The sequence below is a fragment of the Synchiropus splendidus genome, chromosome 15 (assembly GCF_027744825.2).
Source record: "Synchiropus splendidus isolate RoL2022-P1 chromosome 15, RoL_Sspl_1.0, whole genome shotgun sequence".
In the NCBI taxonomy this organism is placed as follows: domain Eukaryota; kingdom Metazoa; phylum Chordata; class Actinopteri; order Syngnathiformes; family Callionymidae; genus Synchiropus; species Synchiropus splendidus.
In genome coordinates, this window is record NC_071348.1 from 11,174,517 (window position 1) to 11,193,322 (window position 18,806).

At 42.7% G+C, this 18,806-nt stretch overlaps 1 protein-coding gene across 4 annotated transcripts in view; it reads left to right on the forward strand.

Annotated features, from left to right (window-relative positions):
- LOC128746753 (kelch-like protein 29) overlaps positions 1-18,806 on the forward strand; it is a 272,806-nt gene that overhangs the window by 191,683 nt on the left and 62,317 nt on the right. For all 4 annotated transcript variants that reach the window (XM_053844042.1, XM_053844040.1, XM_053844039.1 and 1 more), the window contains one exon: positions 18,056-18,254. In XM_053844042.1, the coding sequence (XP_053700017.1) occupies positions 18,056-18,254 (199 nt within the window). The remainder of the gene's footprint in view (positions 1-18,055; positions 18,255-18,806) is intronic.

Genomic DNA, 18,806 nt, shown 5'->3' on the forward strand with positions numbered 1-18,806 from the left:
CAAGCCACCGCACTGATTTTTGAGACGGGGGCACCTGCATCACCCCGTTTTTTTCCCAAGAAAAGGGGGCAGATGGATGAGGACTGGAGCGAGAGTTGATGCGAAAGAAAGAGGCCAAAGGAGTGACTGACCGTGAGAACTAGATGGAGAAAAAGGAAGCAGAAAGAAATGGTTTTCATCTGGAAACGGAAAAGTGATTGATCTGATGGTCAAGCTTGTGTGACTTAAAAAAAACAAGCGGAGGAGAGACTTGAGGCTCGGGTTGACATGCATGGTCCTGCTTGGGCCCAGAGGAAATAACTGCTGCAACCTGTGACACTTTTTAATGACAAGTCATGGCAGAACTCCAAGCTGAATACAGGATGAAATACAGAAATCCAGGAGCAGGGTCGTGGTTCTTTGTGAGTCCATGCATGAGAAGATAATAGCTGCTGGCTACAGAGAAGAAAAGTGGCATATTGAAGGTGCTGGCTAAATAATCAATGCAATTTTCTTCTCCTGCTATGCTGTCAAGATCATTTGATGGCGTCAGGGAAGCGTTCCCTGACATCCTTTATAGACAGAACCCAGGCGTTTGAGCGTTCATAATGGTCTGCAATGAGACTCGGAGGGACTGAATGGAAGCAGAGAGCAGTCGCCGTTCTTTGATTACTCTCTGTGAGTGTGCGTGTGTGCAAATTCTGATCAAAAACGGAGGCATCTCGATGCAACAAGAGCACGTTTATTCAGGGAATATATTATCGTTTTATAAGTGGAAGAATGGAAAGTCAATTTTTTTTTTTTTTTGTGCCAAGTATGATTTTGAATTCAATGTGAAAGTCATACAATTCACTCACAAATGTGACTTTTCCACTGGACTGATGGAGATACTTTCCTCTGCCAGAGTGTAGCGTCTAATCCATCAATCTGGCTATAACCGTCTTACCCCTCTGATTTCAGAGCAGTTATTCGCCGACATGCTTCCCAGATTGCCTCGTGGAGGGTAACCATGGCAACAAGCCTAAGGTTATTGACTATCCTTGATCTTTGCTGTCAACCATTGCGGAAACTGAGTTTAGGTTGCGTTTAAAACATTCATAGGCCTTTTAAGCTGTTTGGTATTCTGCCTCAAAACAAGCACGGAATCCACTCTTTGAAACAAACCCAGAGTCACGCCATGGACATCTGTCGTCAAGTGAAGCGCTTGCCTTTGCTTTTTTCCCCAAATTCCAATCATAAAACAAGATGATGGATGTTTCTTTTGCGTCACTGAACAGCAGTGTCGTTCATGAAAACAAACGCAAGTAGTGCGGTAACATCAACAGCACTTTCAAATAACTCAGACTTTGGTAGACAAAAGAGTCAGCGGCACAAAAAGATTCAATTCCAAGATCCAGTTTCCTGTTTGCGAATTATCATTTAGTTATCTTCACGGATCACACACTGTGTTCAAGGTTACTTTAATTGAGCTTTCAGTTTAACAAACAATACCAATTTCAAGCGCTTGTGGGCCGCATGAAGTCACTTGGCGTGCTAGATTTGGCCCCCGGGCCATGACTTTGACACCACTACGCAAACCGAACAAGACATGACTTCGTTCATGGCTGACATTTCTGCTCCTCCATTGGTAAATGGTCACATGACCAATCGTATAGTCTGGCGTCATTCCCAGGGGTCGCCCCTGAGCCGATGTGACCGATCTGGTACTTACAACATAATGTGGTAAGCAGGTTACGAACGGCCGACAAAAGTCTCACGTAGCCCTTGGGTGACAGGCCACAAGGCCATGTGCATAGTAACTCAAGATGAGAGTATTATATGTCAAAAATCAGAATCAGAATAGAATTTATTGCCATGGTCCACCAACTAGGAAAGTGCTTCGAAATAAAGTGCTGTTAATAAAATAAAATAAAATACCCGACGGTGATAGAGGAGGTGAGGATGGACTGGATGATGGCCGTGTAGAACTCCACCAGCAACTTCGTCGGCAGTCGTAGTTTTCGTAGCTGCCTCAGGAAGAACATTCTCTGCTGGGCCTTCCTGATGAGGGACCTGATGGTTGGCTCCCATTTGAGGTCCTCAGTGATGGTGGTTCCTAGGACGCAGAAGGAGTCCACAATAGGAATAGGTAAACCAGCCAACATGAGAGGGGACAGAGAAACTGTTACTCTCCTGAAGTCTATGACCAGCTCCACTGTCTTCTGGGCGTTGAGCTCCAAGTTGTTGTGGCTGCACCAGGACACCAGCTGCTCCACCTCCCTCCTGTAAACCGACTCATCTCCATCTGAGATGAGCCCGATGATGGTGGTGTCATCCACAAACTTGATCAGCTTCACGGACTGGTGGCTGGAGGTGCAGCAGTTAGTGTACAGGGAGAAGAGCCATGGAGAGAGAACACACCCCTGAGGAGACCCGATGTTGAGGGTCCGAGTGTCGGAGACAGTCGTCCCCAGCCGCACACGCTGACTCCGGCTGGTCAGGAAGTCTGTAATCCATCTACAGAGGGAGTCAGGCACGTTGAGCTGGCGAAGCTTGTCTTCAAGCAGAGCTGAGAGAATCGTGTTAAAGGCAGAGCTGAAGTCTACAAACAGGATCCTGGCATAGGTTCCTGGGCAGTCCAGATGCTCCAGAACGAAATGAAGGGCCTGCTTCACTGCATCGTCCACAGATCTGTTGGCTCTGTAGACAAACTGCAATGAGTCCCGGTGAGAAGCAGTGATGGATTTCAGGTGAGTGAGAACCAGGACTTCATGACTACAGACGTCAGTGCCACAGGTCTGTAGTCATGAAGTCCTGTGATCCTAGCTCTCTGGGGAACAGGGATGATAGTGGAGGACTTAAAGCAGGCAGGAACATGACAGGACACCAAGGAAGCAAAAAAAGGGAGTGAGAAACCGAAGCAAGTCCTTCATTTCGGTTCCCTGTCCTTTGTGGGACGGACGCGGACTCATGGCTCCAATTATACTGGGCAGCTCTTTGCCAAATACCTGGATAGATCGTCCATTATACCTGACTTCAACATGTTTTATGAAGGATCCTATCTCACCAGGAGTCTCAGCCTGACAAAAGAGGCTGATTAATTGGCTCTTTGGAAAGCAGCCGACTCATAGAACAGCTAAAAAGGATGGTTAATGGTGTATGATAAAAAAGGCCAGGCCTGCTGTTAGCAAAGACCCGCTGTCAACTCATCAGAAATAACAGTGGCCTGGCAGGACGTCGGCGCATTTCAAGCCAAATTAACACTGCTTTCGGTGTTGCTTTATATGCTGGTTCCTCCCTGGTTGTTGTTTACAGCGACTTCTTGTTTCCCTTATTAAAATATAATAGCTATTGATGGCTGATATGTCATGATATTCAGTGACATTGTTGACATTCATTGACATCTCACCTTTATCCCGGAACACTTGCTTTCCATTTAATGTATCATGTGTAAACAAAACCTTTTTTTTTTTTTTTTTTTTTTGAGAAAGGTTAGTTGTTTTCCTTGAGATCAGAAGTTATCATATCTGTGCCGGAATGAGCTCACAATGCAGGTTGCTGCTGGCGCGAGTTGAGACACATTTCTGCTCACCAGGAGACAATGGAGATTGATGCAGCTGGTTTGCCATGATTTTTTGTCTTCCTGTCTGCCACAACTTTTTTTTTTTTCTCAAGTAAACTCCTCGCAACAACTTACAAGTAAAACCTGGCCGTTCAAGTTCTCTGCCTTGAAGCCAGTGAAACCCTGCAGCACTCTCAACAGATGAAGGTCTCAATGTTGCAGATGCCACTGACACTTTTGCGCAGAAGGACTTAGGTCCATTTCAATTCTCTATCGTCTTTTCAGTTTTAGGATTGTTCATCCGGGCGCAGTAGGGTGCAGGTGTGTTGCATGCACATTCCGGACCACCGTCCCTCCTCCGTGGTTCATGCTGTCTGGAAAATGTGTAATGTACTATATGCTGAAGCAGAGAATCGGAGCTTTAAATGATAGGTGTGAATTGAAAAAAAAAAAGTCACAAGATAGGTTTGCAATGATGTATGGCAACAGTCAAAATCAGGACCGTGAAAGTGCTACTCATGTTACAGTCATACAAAAAAAAAAAAAAAAACAAAAAAAAAAAAAAAAATATATATATATATATATATATATATATATATATATATATAGTTTAATTTTCCCCTACTACATACATCTTAAAACTTTAGAGTTTAGAGAACACATGGACTCGTGCTCTTGTGTGAAGTCTAGCTATGTTTTATTGCGACCGTAACAGTCTTAAAATAAATCAAATAATCTCCCTGAGAAGACAGTGTTGAGTCTAGCGTTCCACAAGGTTAATTACAATGGTCACTCATTCAGCAGTTGCCCTTTCGCTGTACATTCATGCACAACTGCCCTTCATTCATATTGGACAGCATATAACAGTCCTCAACCTTGAAAACCGCATGTGTATCAGTCGAGCCACGAATCGCACATTAGAGTGCGGACGCGATCTGATGCAAGCCAGTGAACTCTGGACCTACATTCCCATCTGCGTCCGCCTCCGTCCCACAGCGGACCCGCTCCTGATGTGTGCAGCCAGTTGAGAACAGTCACTCATCCATGGCGGCTGCGAACAAGTCAGAGGCGTCACATCTCCACTGGGTTCACTTATAAGCACCCGGGAGACGCGTGACTGATACAGTGCATTGAGAACAAACAAAAAAAATAGCGCATTCCTGAGGAATAGTGAAAGATACCCCGTGGTATGATTGAAGTTCGGGAGAGAGCGCTTTATGTGGCAGATAATTCACTCAACCAAAGAAAGTTTTATGATAACGCACAGAGAGCCACGTGTTATGAATGAAATAAGTGAAGCAAAAGATTTTTTTTTTTTCCTCCTCCAAATGAAGTCATGCTGAAATGGGCCTTGGAGGAGAACACATTGCACCTGTCAGTTGTGGCTCAGGGCTGCAGTCAGCGTCTGTCGTTCATCGTTGCCCAGCCCACCCCCCACCCCCCACATCCATCCTGCAGGCTGACATGCCCGCGTCGTCACGCAGCCATGAAAACATAGACCCATCGGAGAGAGCAAGAGCGTCTCGTGAACCAAAATGTAATGCCATTTGCAGGGACATATTTTACTCATCCATAATGTGTTTTGGAGGGAAAAAAAGCGAGCGCACGCGGCGAGCTGCATGCGCTACGCTGGTTTCGGCTGAGTGGGTTTTTTAGTGCTGTAAGGCTAAACATGGGCACGCACTCTATTGAGTGAGTCACGTAGAGGCTCCGCGCATACGTGCAATGCCTCAGAGAATTCTCAGCTGCCACGTTTGCCGGCATGTGTCCAGGTTAAATGACAAGACGTCGGTCTGTCAGTGCCTTGCCGCCTGACTCAGGTTTTGACTGGCTGGTGTCTAAGATGCCCCCCCCCTCCAAACCCTTAAATTCTCCTCAATTTCTTGTCCATTTATTCACTTCATTTCTGTATATTTCATTGCCTGTCGCAAAGCCTGCACTCTGAAGAAGCCCTGCGTGTTGTATATTGTCCACACGTTGGCTGTGATGTTTACCTCACACAACACAATGAATAAATGCTTCAACACCACAACTTTTAAAGAGCGTACACTTGACAGAGTGGTGAGTTTTCCAGGCTCAGTCAGCGACGTGCTCTACCCCTCTCACTTTGAAGTACATGCATTTCAGGTGACATTTTGACTGAATACTGCCTTGTGCCTGCAAGGTTTTGTATTTCTTTCTTCTATTTCTATTTCTTGTGTTCTGGTCTCGCACCGGTAGTCACCATAAAACCTGATCGGAGAGTTGCACCTCTTCTCCTCTGAAAAGATTAGTTATTGCAAATATTATGTGGCTTACTATAAAGCAGAAATTACCTCCATTGATATTTATTTTGGAAGCACAGAAGCGATCTGGGTGAACAAAGTCAAAACTTTGGTTGGTAGCTGTTTGCGGCTTCTTAAGTTTGTTATTTAATATTACATTTCAGTGCGTCGGGAGGGCATAAATCAAGTACTCAGCGGCAGATGTGCGTCATTTTGCGTCGATGACTCAGGGGTGTTTTACATATTATTCCATCTTTTCGGCATCACGTCGCCTATTTTTCTCTCTAAAGCAGACACATGCTCCCATCAGCGCACAGTAAAGCAAAAAATATGACGCTTCATATGTCATTTATTCGGTGTCAACGTGGCTCTAAATCATATTTCACACGCTCACATATAGCATGAAGCGTTAGTCTGCTCTGACACGAGTGGAATTGGGGAAATGCTCAGCGGACATTTGTCATCGGTGTTAGTAGACGCCGGCCTCCCGGCTGCTTCTCCGACGTCTTTGACAGATCTGAGCTGCTTCCTGTTAGACACATTATCGCTGCCCCTTACCAGGCGTTCAGATGCGCTGTCCACCTGCCGGAAAGATGCCGCCTGTGTGGCCACATGGGGATGATCAAAAGTTTTCCATATGCGATAGACAGAGATGACATGTCAAGTGTTCGTCCAATTTCTATGAGAATGTCAACCCACTCTTGAGTCATCCTGCAAAGTATTGCTCATTAGAAAGGTGTAGTCACAAGCTGTCATGTGCATTAGATATCATCTGAATGGGAGAACATTTCGGCTTGTTGCTTCCCGTCTTGGCATTTGCCTTCCATATGTCAGCAAAAAAAAAAAAAATTATATATATATATATATATATATATATATATATATATATATATATATATATGTGTGTGTGTGTGTGTTCATGAAAAAATAAATACATGTTGGCACAAAACAAAAGTAGGTCCTGAGAGAGATCGAGGGACGCATGCATTTGTGGTGAACCTCAATTAAAAAGTCTTAAAAACATTCTGCCAGAAACATTTGGGAGTATAATTTTGTTTTTTTTCTCTCTCCTCTTGGATTTTATGGTTGTTAAAATTACAAATTAAGTGTGTTAAACTGAACAAAAAAATCGTCTAAATTGGATTATTCTTCAACATTTGTGTTTATTACCCAACATTCTATTTGGATTTTTTTTCCACAAACATCTCAGGAGAGTTTTCTACGTTGTTTTTGATACAATAATTGGTCCCTGTGTGGGATAGAGGGATGATTACTTACTCAGCAGTGTATGTGTTTTACTTTAGTTTCTATAGTTGTGTCCTGACTTTATGTTAAACATATGACTTATGAATATATGCATGAATGAATGTGACATATGAGGCAGCTATACTTCATTGTATATTCCTGTCAATTGGCAAGTGCAGAAGTTGGCCGTCTCTATATTTATACCACATTTAATTTTAATCTCTGGAATCTAATACAGGTTGAGATAAAGTACCTCTGTCTGGTTTGAGATTATTGATGTAGATGAGAGATGTAGAAGTATGTGAGGGAGGTGCAGATTATGCAGTGGGATAGTGAGACCGTGCTGAGATGTGCTGTTGGAGGGACAGAGGTGGGAGTCCGCTGTAACCCCCTTTTTAGTTGATGCTCCGGAGACTGACAGTCTACGTGGACCATGGTGTTTGCTGATGACATGGTGACTTGATGGCGAAAAATGAATAAAGGAATAAAGGGAGTAGCCGTTGGCCTGTTAGAAGTAATAATAAACGAATAATAACCATCTTCTGATTTGTTTTTGTGCTCCCTTTCTTGTTGCATCATTGGTAATTCTTCATCCTTATTAATATGTATGAAGTTATTTCAGAAGTCACAAACTGATAGTGCCCTTGAAGTAGCTCGTAGTTGTCAAAGGGTTCCAGCTCGAGGATCACTCATCCAGACTATTTAACAGGCCAATGGAGGTGAAGAGGAGAGTGCAGACAGGGTGGAACAGGTGGAGATGAGGTAAGAGTGAGACGGTACTGAGACTGGGGATGAGGATACTCAGGTTTTTATTGGGAGTGAGTCAGTAGGGGAGCATCAAGATGGGTCTTTCAGAAGCCCATGTGGAGTCGAAGACAGAGAGGCAAGGCTCATGCGGAGAAGATGCGGTGGACTAGGAAAGTTTGTGATGAAGTACTCGCGTAACCGGAGAAGAGGAAGACAGGTCTGACAAAGAGACTAGGATCTCTGCGTGCATTCAAAGATGGAAAAAAAGTGCTCCTTTTCAGTATTTATTTCTTCCCTGTGATATCCATGTTCTCACGTTCGAGGCATCACTGCTGTGCTCAGCAACCTTGCGATGCTTAGCTTCCATCCCTAAATGTGAAACTGGATTAGATTAGATCAGATCAGATTAGGTTAGATGTCCTTTACCATTTGTCCCACTGTGGGGAAGCAACAGTCAATGATAGCAACACAAAACCGAAAAAAAAAAAAATGAATATCCATAATGTACAAACAAATATGGCATAAATAAATAAATGGAATATACGATATAACGGAATATATATATATATATATATATATATATATATATATATATATATATATATATATATATATATATATATATATATATACTTTTTTATTTATTTATGCTCTAATGTACAATAATTTTCTGGCGACGTATATTTCAAGGAGAAAGTTTAATGTACCAGTCCCTACTTTTAAAAAAGGGTTGCAATGAGATAGACAACCCATCCACACAATCGCAATATTAGGTTGTGATACACAAACCTTTTCATGACACTTTGCTAATTCAATCACGGATAAAAAAATAAAAAAAGTTCAAGTGAGACACTGTTGTTTACTCCTCAAGTGCATTAGAAACCGAGAGAGTTTCCGCTGGCAAAATGTCATCTGCTCTCATGAGCCCAGTGCTGGCCGCCCCATTCACCAGGACGTGCCATGAGAGCGCTACTCCACCTGGCTCATGTTGAACGTATGATGAAGGACAGTCCTTCAGCGGGACATTCACATCCTCTTCAAGAGGAAGGTAAAAGCCTTCTTTGGTAGACTGGTCATTCTCCCGCTAGTTTATCTCCACACGCCGTTAAAAGGAAACAGCTGGTCGTGGTGTTTTTAAGAAACTCTAAACCGAATGCAGACCTAAAACAAGCACCTCCAAAAGCCCATGGAAATCGAATCGAGTAACTTCCTAGTGTCCTTGCGCCAAGCTCATGTCAGATGTGTAGCCACACAGGTGCACACTGGTGAGAAGGTATCTCACTTGTGGAAAAACTGGGGTTATTGCTACTTTTGTGAAGCAAAATGACATTTAAACTGGACGTGCGCTGCTGTTCTTGACCCCGTGGTGGTCCACTGCTAGCAACATCACCATTTAGAATGTACTCCGTCAGAGCACTCCCAATGATTTTATGAAAACAACACTGATTTAAAAGTCTAAATCTTCCCCAAGAGCTTTATTTTTCAATAGTAATTCTAAAAGTGACCATGCTTGCCTTCACTCCCCCACCGTAATGAGTGAATACGCATCAGTGAAAACGGTTAAAAGCGGAAACTATTAAATGTTTCTCGTAAATGTCCATTTGTTTCAAGGACTGGCTTTGTGGAACTGGAGCAGGAAGCTACTTAAATGAATGGTTATTTGTGGTTCCTGTCCTCATATTCTCTTGGTTGTCTCTTGGATATTCATCAAAAGGTTGCTTAAATCTCAAGTCTCACTCTTGCCCATGCCCTGCAAGTCACCCATGTTTTCATGCTATTAGAAATAAATAAAAAAGAAAAAAAAGTCTTCTCCATGATTCTCCCAGAACGTCACGAGAAGTCTCCGTGGCGTCTGCTTCTGTGTGATGGCAACTGGTGGCATTATTAATGACATGAAGCTCAGCTTCCTCTCCACTCAATAAGGTCACTACCCTGCTCAGTAGGATCTGTCTCTGCAACTGAAACTACATCTGTAAAACATCTTACTGAAGTCACTACGTGGGTGAGGTCTTCTACACGGAAGACTCCTGCCCAGCTTCATCCATCTTGAGGTGTACGCTACATGATGTGAGGTGCCATATCAACATGTAACTCACTGAACTAAAAATTATTTCATGTTGCTTCGCTGCTTTGAGAAGTGCATCTTCCTATTTAACCCTTTAAATAATAGAATAATTGACTGACAAGTGTTTGAAGCGTTCATTCGTCCTGAAACCTCAACAATAAAAATTAAATCAATGAACAATATGAAATATTGATTTTCAGATGTATGTATCATATGTGATGGCACATGAGGATGTATCAATCTCATGTCACAAAATCCCATCACACCATTAGTTTTATTGTTTTCTAGTGTTGTTTTGTGCTCTAATCTGGAGCTCTTGGAACCCTACATTCATATTTTAGGATTTTTATTTTTCATTTTTTTACATTGTGTCTACCAATTTCAACAAGACATAGATCTGTTTTCCTTATAAATAAAGTTAATTTTCATATTGAACTCCACACTCCTGCTCATATTTTCATATATCATGTCTCAAACCTCAACTATATGCTGTGGCAACATTAAAACAGAACGGAAAGAACAAGTAGGTTGGAAACTGGATTCAATAAACTTGAACGTTAGCTCATCTTATAAGCTCTTCGCTGCGCCACAAATTCAGATGAGTCTCCTCTGGTTGTGTCGCCATCAAAATAAAAGTTCCTCAGTGAAAGCCTCTTCAAATATCACTGCGCTAACAGCATCTGTAGAATTGTGTACTTGTAGATTCAATGGCTGGCAGGAAGCTGTTTTTTTCTCTCTCACAAGGTCTGACACTTTGGATTTAAATATTAGCTGTGAGTGTTCAACTCTCTCTCATTTCCATATCGATGTATGCATGTGTGGGAGGAAGAGCGCTGGGCTGGAAATGGAGGTGCAGAGAGGAAGAGAGAGAAATGGTAAGTAAGAAAAGAAGTGGGTGAGATAGTAAGGTAGTTAGACTCATAGAGGGAGAGTCCTTTTTTTTTTACCATAAAAAGAGGGCGAGAGAAGGAGCATGGAGAGTGAAAATGGAAGTGAATTACACAGGAACACTTTGTGAGTTTGATACCTAATGAACTTTTGCCGCGAAGCGTGCTCCCACCAGGGTTATTTCTGACGTAAAGCAACAGATCGTGAGCTTTGTTCTGTTGAATGTGCTTTGTTTCCCGAAGATCTGGATCGCAATTCCATAAGTCTTTACAGTAGTTTTCGTTTTTCCTTAGCATTATGATTTCTCGTCACTCTGACAAGGCGGGAAGTTTGTGTTTTTCTCGGGGTTGAAGATTGCATCGCAACAGGAGACCAGTGCAGGTTGATGTGATCGGTTAGTCTGAAGAGGCAGAGAAAATGGAGTTGGCTGCAAAACAAGAGCAACTTTGCAAAGAAATGTTTTTTGCTACCACAATTCAAACCACTGTAAGCAAAGTGCTGTACTCTGACCAGGCTGTCGCCAGATTATGACGTCACACACAGGATGTGTAGTCGCATTTTTTGCAACTTCTTAACATTTAATTTTGATTTTCATTCTCCAACATTTATAGTGATGACAAACTGGATTTGGGAAGATGAAGGGTTCTCATGTGAGGGTGAACTATGTGCATGTGCTCATCGTGCGCATGCCAGCTGTGTTCAGATGTTCCTGCATTTAAATGTCAAATAACTGAATTGTTCATTGCCGTCCATGAACCCCAGTGGTTGAGTTGGCATTATGTTATTTAGAAAAGAATATTGAAATCATAATAATAATGTTCTTGAACTGAACAAACTGAACCATTCAGAGCTGTCTGTCTGGGTGTCAGCAAAACATCTAGCGCCATCTAGCAGCCAAGCTACGGTCGTGAATTAGGCGTCCATTTTTTCATGTGTTGCAGACGCCCTCCTAGCTAAAACCCTGTCTACGTCTTTGGGACCTTTGGCCGGGTTCCTTGTCTCTTATCACAGTCACCTAATAACTAAGTAAATAAAGCTCTTCATGGATCCAAAGGATATAAATGAGTGTATGACACCTCTTTTTGGATTGAAGTATCTGGTAGGCAGAGCCATCTGCTCAACAGGAGCACACAAAATCCATGCTCAATACAGTGCATAAGTTGAACAAAGCGAACTCTGTCTGCCCATGAATCCCTGCTTATGAAGTCCAGCCATATGTTTCGTGGGCACCTCTTGGTAGATTTATCCATTCATTGTCTTTACCTTCTTGGAAACAGCAGGTGCTTCCTTTTTGAGGTATTTGAACCACCATTTTTAATGATATTTGGCAAGCGCTGGGCTCTTCAGCAGATGTGTGCGCACAAACAGGTGGTGCTTCTGTTTGCCTTTCGCTTCTCACAAGGAAAAGTTTGCTGGCTCCTTCAGTTCTTGTCGTCGTTCACATTTTTAAATTTACCTCAGGAGACACTCAATGAAACGCTGTCATCCATACGAGTCAACGGTGTATAGGGCTCGGAAGTGAGGTGCGACTTTGCAAGATGTTGCATCAAAAGAAGTATTCTAAACATCTGAATGACAAGGTCACAGTACGATCAAGACGTAGCCAAACATGGAGATGTGAGTTTGGAGTGGAAGTTGTAGCTGCCTTGTGTGAAGCTTTCCAGAAATCCTTTCTATGCTGAGGTTACAGTCGCCGCAGAACATTCTGTGTGAAGTTCAAGATCCTCTTTTCATTCATTGTTGGGAGTTCTAAATAGATGTTGAAAATATGAATAAAAACATAGTTTTTGTGGCAAGTATTCTTTCTTTCATCTGTTATTTTATGCACCTTTTCGTTTCCTACAGGGCACTGAGCTTATTCCAAAGACTAGTCAATGTTGTGACCGATAATAGTATTAAGCGCTTTATTTTCTATTGCAGTAAATGCCAGTTTGACTTGTGTCTCTTTACCACCGCTTGTTTGCTCAAAATAATTGAGAGTCTGATGAATAAAATGTTACTTTTAAACCCGGAGAGCACATCCAGTCTCGCCACACGCGAGCAACGAAAAGCAAGTGCATGCTAAAATAGACTCCTAAGGCTAATCCAGGCACAAAATAATGCAAATTTAAAACTCCAAAAATAGCTCACCTGTCAGGGAGAATATTAAGATGCAATCCACCTATCAAAAAAGTTTTACTCTGGAGCTGACTCGGGGCAGAATTGGAACCAGGGGTTGTCTGCTCCATCCATCTGTCGTCCCTAATGGGAGCAAGATTTCTCCTTTGCACCTTGATGCATTTGAGCACATTTATTTCTGCCGTGCCGGTAAGTTCACCACCTGGCTGAAGCTGGACCACATGCCGCTTTGATTCTGCTGCGTGGGTCAGACACCGAGCCATTTCCGACTGCTCCCATATGAAACCCGACTGGATTTAAACATCTCATCTTTGAAGGGAACGGAGCACTGCGGAAGTGTTTATCTGTAATGATGCAATATTCTTACACCACGGTGAGGTTGTTATGTAAACCAGCAGAAAAGTGGCTCACTACCAAAAGGCTTCTCTTCTATTTAAATCTGATAGCAGCATTTGTATAATCGAGGGAGTCACTTCCTTCAGGCTTAAAACCACTACCTTTAGAAGCTTTTACTTTTTGCTTACACGAGTCACTCCGGACTAACATATCCGATATAGCGGGGTGTCAAACTCACTCGCACTTAAAACATTTAAATTGTATTTTTTTAAAGCCTGGGATTTTGAGGTGGATCTCAGATGGTACTGGGATGAGTCAGAGGCTACAGTGGGGCAGATTTGTCGAGCCATAAGACATGCCTTCTGCATTTACCAAAGGTTACTTCCTCCAGCTTTGTGGCACACTGTTGCAAGGGGCATCCAAATCGGACTCGGAAGAAGATGAACAAAACAAAAATGAAAATATGCCTACTCTAAATCGAAGGCTGATAATTTCACAGTGCTGTGGCACCCTGGGATTGTATACCCGTGGATGTATTTGCACAATATCTGTGTATAGAATCAAGTACATAGAATCGAATCTCAGAGAAGCACCAGCTTTTCCTTGCTGAGGGGAGTCAGTCACGCAACAGGCCAAAGTGCTAAACGCAGTGGAAGCCGTGGGCTGGGAAAGAAAAGGCTATATCTAGCTCTACTTTAACAGGAAACAGAATATCACTCTCCCTTTTAATTATAGGACGTTTATTCATCGTTGGAGTTTAAAGTATATGTACAATACTGGCTGATGGGCAACACGTCTTCTTTGTCTGTGTTTATATTTGCATTATTTAGTGGCATTTAAATCAGAATCCCTCTCGTGCGCTCTTTAAAATGACGCTTATACTTGCATTGCACTATTGATGCATTTAGTGTTCAATTTCGACGCATGTACCGCCTTCCGTGGCCTTTCCTGACCCCATGGTCTGTGCTTCATTTATAGATGGCCATGGGATGGTGCTCCTTTGATGTTCTATACTTGGTAGTGTTACTTCAAATGGCTGTGCATTTCAGTCACGGTGACTTCTATGTCAGGTAGAAGGAGAGCCACATATGATGCTAAACCTCACACAGGAGGGGACATTCTCATTCTCATTCCATTCAGACACTAATGTGTCAACATGCTCCGCTAAGGCTGACTTTGTCAACATACAATAGTAGCCACTAAAAGATGGTGGCAAGCCTTGGGAGTGAGAGGGGGTGTCCATGCTTGTCTTGCAACCAATGCTCTTTTCACTGAGTCACCCATTTCCTGGAGGGAGTCATCCCAAAGGGATCAATAAAGTCTAGTCTAAGTCTCTAAGTCTAAGTCACAACACCGCAGCAGAATTTGACCTTCTATACCAAGCAGGGTCTAAGTGTCTTGCTCAGGGCCACAACGGCACGAACACATCAGAGGCTTGGATTGAACTGACCAACCACTCTCCCACCTGAGATACATGTACTACTTTCTGTGTGGGTGGTAGGGTTCACCAGTGAGTAGCACTGTGGGGGTTGCGGCCTGAAGAATTTTGCATATATAGTGTAAGATGCATAATGGACCTTCAGTGAGGTGGCATGCAGGAAGTAATAAAAGTTTCACCTCACTGCTTTAAAGAAAGTGCCTTGTAGAACAAGGGTTATGTACACATAGCTACCAAAAACAACGTTGTTTTGCTACAAAGCTACATAGCTGAATAGCTGCCTATTCAAATTCTTGCTGTATTACTATTGTAATGACTTCATCTTATCAATTGTTTCGTCCAACACGCACATTATTTATCACACCAAGTCCCTCAAGAGAACTGTGATCACTTACAGAGTCCCATCGTGCGGTTTGTGTGTATCTGGAGGGTAGAAAGAAAATTTCTGGAGTCAGCTTTCTGCCTGGAGTTTAGTCATCAGCAGATTCCACTGACCACCACAATCTCTCTCCTGTCCCCTTGTCTACTTTTCAATTCTTTTAGGTTCCCATCCTTCTTAGCCTTACCCTGTCCTTGGTGCTCATTTATCTTCCTGCTGCCATCGCGTGTCCTGTCCCCTTCTTGCCACCTCTTCCCCGCTTCTCCCCGTCACTTTCCCCGCTTCTGGCTGCCTGGTTTCTCTTCTTTCTGGTCAGTCGCACACCGAACCCCGGCCGAAGACGAAAGGGAGACGTGCCGTAGCACCAGGCCTCAGGTGGGGGAGCAGGACACGAAGGCAGAGTGTCGGCTTATTATTTGCTCTGCGCTGAAGGATGTGCCAGTGACTCTGTTGTTTTGTCGCACTCCCTGCACGACACGGTCACGTCGCTCAGAGCCGGAGGGTCAGCGGGGTCAATCTCGACCCTGCTCTCCCGCATGCTTGTTTACAGCCTTCACTGTCGACACAGATGAGACCGTCATAGGAGAATACACTGACACACACAAGAAGAGGTTCAGCAGTCAGAGCTATAGACTGCGTCGCCATGGAAACAGAACGTCCTTGCTCTGTCTCAGCACACCTATACAGCATAAGCACGGGTAATGTATGTGACCAGCGGGGCAGAATATTGACTCTTATCCCTGTTTAGCTCCAGACTAACTGCTTGAATCTGAGTTTTGGATGAGAAACACTTCTCTTGTGAGCCCTTGCGGCTTATTTGCATGTCCATATAGTTTTACTCATCTTCCAATCTCTCTGTTTTTCAGTTGACAGACTTACTAAGTAGGGGACTCTGGGTGGTTTGCCAAAACTTGGTTTCTGTAAATACTTCAACAAATGATTGGAATTTGTGTGCTGGGACTGTAGCGACGAATATTGCGTGAATACTCATTTAAAGCGGTGTATAATTCAGTTCTTTAAATGCACAGCCCAGTGTGTATATTAGGGATATTGTGCAATTTGTTTTGTTTTGTTTATATAAATTATTAATGTCTTGCTCTGCTGAACCGTATTTGCCTGGAGTCTCTCTCATGCAGCCTGTAACTTACATCAATATCAGGATGATATAGCTTTCTTTAACAAGCGCAAACTTGCATTTGTTTGTAAGGATTTTGAACAGAAATAGAAGATCCTTCGCACCAACAAAAGTTTCCCATGATGGAGCTTGAGCAGCACAGACTGCCTGCTCCTTTTAAATCATGTTGTAACAGCTGGATCCGTTCTGGGTGGAGTTATGAGGTGGACTTCATTGGTGAAGTGCTTTCCCCTCAGTCGATTTCTTTCCTGTCGTTTTCTGCTGTTTATTGATGACTGTGGCCTCATTTTTGTTGATAGATATCAATAGAAAACTGTAGTAATTGTACTGTTGAAGTTGGAAACAAGAACAGAAAAGCATGAAATGCCTTAGCGTGCTTCAACATGTCGTAGTTATTGTTCAAAATCCTAAGGAGCACCACACATAAGAAGGAATTAGATTGTAGGAATATCTTTTTTTTTCCTTTTCATGCCCTCTTATAGTTGAAAAGAAAAACATTGTATCTCACTTGAGAAGATTCCAGCTGCTCTCTATTATGTGTAATGTCATTTTCAGTTTTCAGAATGTGACTGGAGGTAGACGTCAAGATTCTGTAAAGAGATGAATCACCTATTCACAAAGAATTAACACTGATGTCACCAAGAACTAGAACCGTGTTTGTTTCATTTGTATTGTTGTTGTCGCTCTTAATACTATTTAAAAAAAATGCATCTTTTGAATTTAGTAATTCATGGTGAATAGTCACATTTTCATATTTGAATCTGTACTCACATGTTTAAACAGTGTGGACGTGCACCAGCAGTGAGCAAATGCTTTGCAGCAAGGAGATGAAATAGTATTTATTGTACTTGAAAGTTTTTTTATCTTAAATTTTTCCTCCATCAATCTGCTTTACCGTAATTTCCAGACTATAAGCCACTACTTTTTCTCGCGGTCTGAACCCTGTGGCTTATAGAAAGGCGTAGCTATGGATATTTACAGGCTAAATAGTGTCATGCTGCCAAAATATTCAGTCAATGAAGTCACAGGTGTTTTATTTACCGATGCGCTCAAAGTGTGATGTTTTCGCCCGCGTGTCCAAAAACAAAAAGCATATGAGGCTGGCTCTGGTGTCGGAACTTTGGACACATGGACGAAAACGGTGCATTTTGAGCGCTTTAACGTAAATAAAAGATGCTGGGAGTTCATGATTTAAATTCAGAACATTATCGAGTTTGTTTCAGGAGTCAGTCTCCATGCTGGACCCTCTTTTCAAAACTAGTTTAGAAGTGATCCTCATGCATTTTTATGCACCACTGACCTTTCTGCGGCACAGACTGCACCACAGCACCCGGAGCTTATAGACCGTTATGTATGAAAAAAAACTGGTATTCACGGAACTCTTTCATTGAGGATATTTTAGTTATGACATCACACTGTTTAATGTGGTGCATCTGGAATTGGTGCTCTGAAAAATGCAGGTGATAAATCTGCATTATTTGTCTATACTGTCACGTGCTTGGAATGAATCTCAAATGTCCTGATATGAAACAAGGGTTTACATAAATGAACAAGGTCTTGACGCACATGCTGACTCATGTAATATTCTTAAAAGAAGTGAGTTTTTTTTTCCGCCGTTTATGACATTGGTTACTTTGACAGCAGTAAACTACAATTACAATGAGCGCGGGAGTGAATCCAACTGAGGTGTCTTTGTTTACTGACTGTGATCAGTGTTTAATTCTGCTATTTGTTCAATGCTGCTCACATAAAACCTCTTTGATCATCCGTGGCAGCTTCCCTCCGTTTAAATTCATTTCAGTCCTGTAACTGCCGTTCTGTGTCTTTATTTTCTTTCCCTCTGTTTTGTTATTCAATCATCTTCCCCCCCCCCTCACTAATGATGTTATTCAAACTTCCCCTGTGGTCGTGTCTCCGCAGCATTTGTCAGATCTGCTGGCAGTGGTGCGCCTTCCCTTCATCCACCCGTCCTACCTCCTCAACGTGGTGGACAACGAAGAGCTGATCAAATCCTCCGAGGCGTGTCGGGACCTGGTCAACGAAGCCAAGCGCTACCACATGCTGCCCCACGCACGGCAAGAGATGCAGACGCCCCGGACCAGGCCGAGACTCTCTGCTGGTACGTTCCTGAGTCATGCGCAATCCTCTTTGACATCAGTGACTTAAGAACAAGACTGTAAAATGATCTCCTGCCCGCGAGCACAATTGACCTATAGAAGGCATAGATGTGATTCATACACCCACACATGCATCCTCGGTTCATATTTCATAGCGGCAAGGTGACAGAGAGGTGAGAGCTGCAGCACAAGAAGTCTTTAACTTACCGCTGTGCTGTATTGATTCTGTTCCAGGAACAAACGGTTCTAATTTATGATCCAGTTTTCCACACAACAAAAGGAAGACACAAAGGAGGTGGTGAAAGTTGCTGCCACAATTAAAAGTGGAGCGATCCAGGTTGAATGTCGCATAGTGTTCACACAAATATTAAGGATGCACATTATGTGGTGTGTGACTATTTAGTAACCAAATCCATTCCACCAAATATCATTAAAAAAATAAAAATTAAAAGTGGATTGAGTTAAAAGTAGGGATGCACCAATCCAAAATGAGTACTCTGCGTGTACTTGTATTTCAGTACTACCTGATACACATATTGTAATATATATAGTAA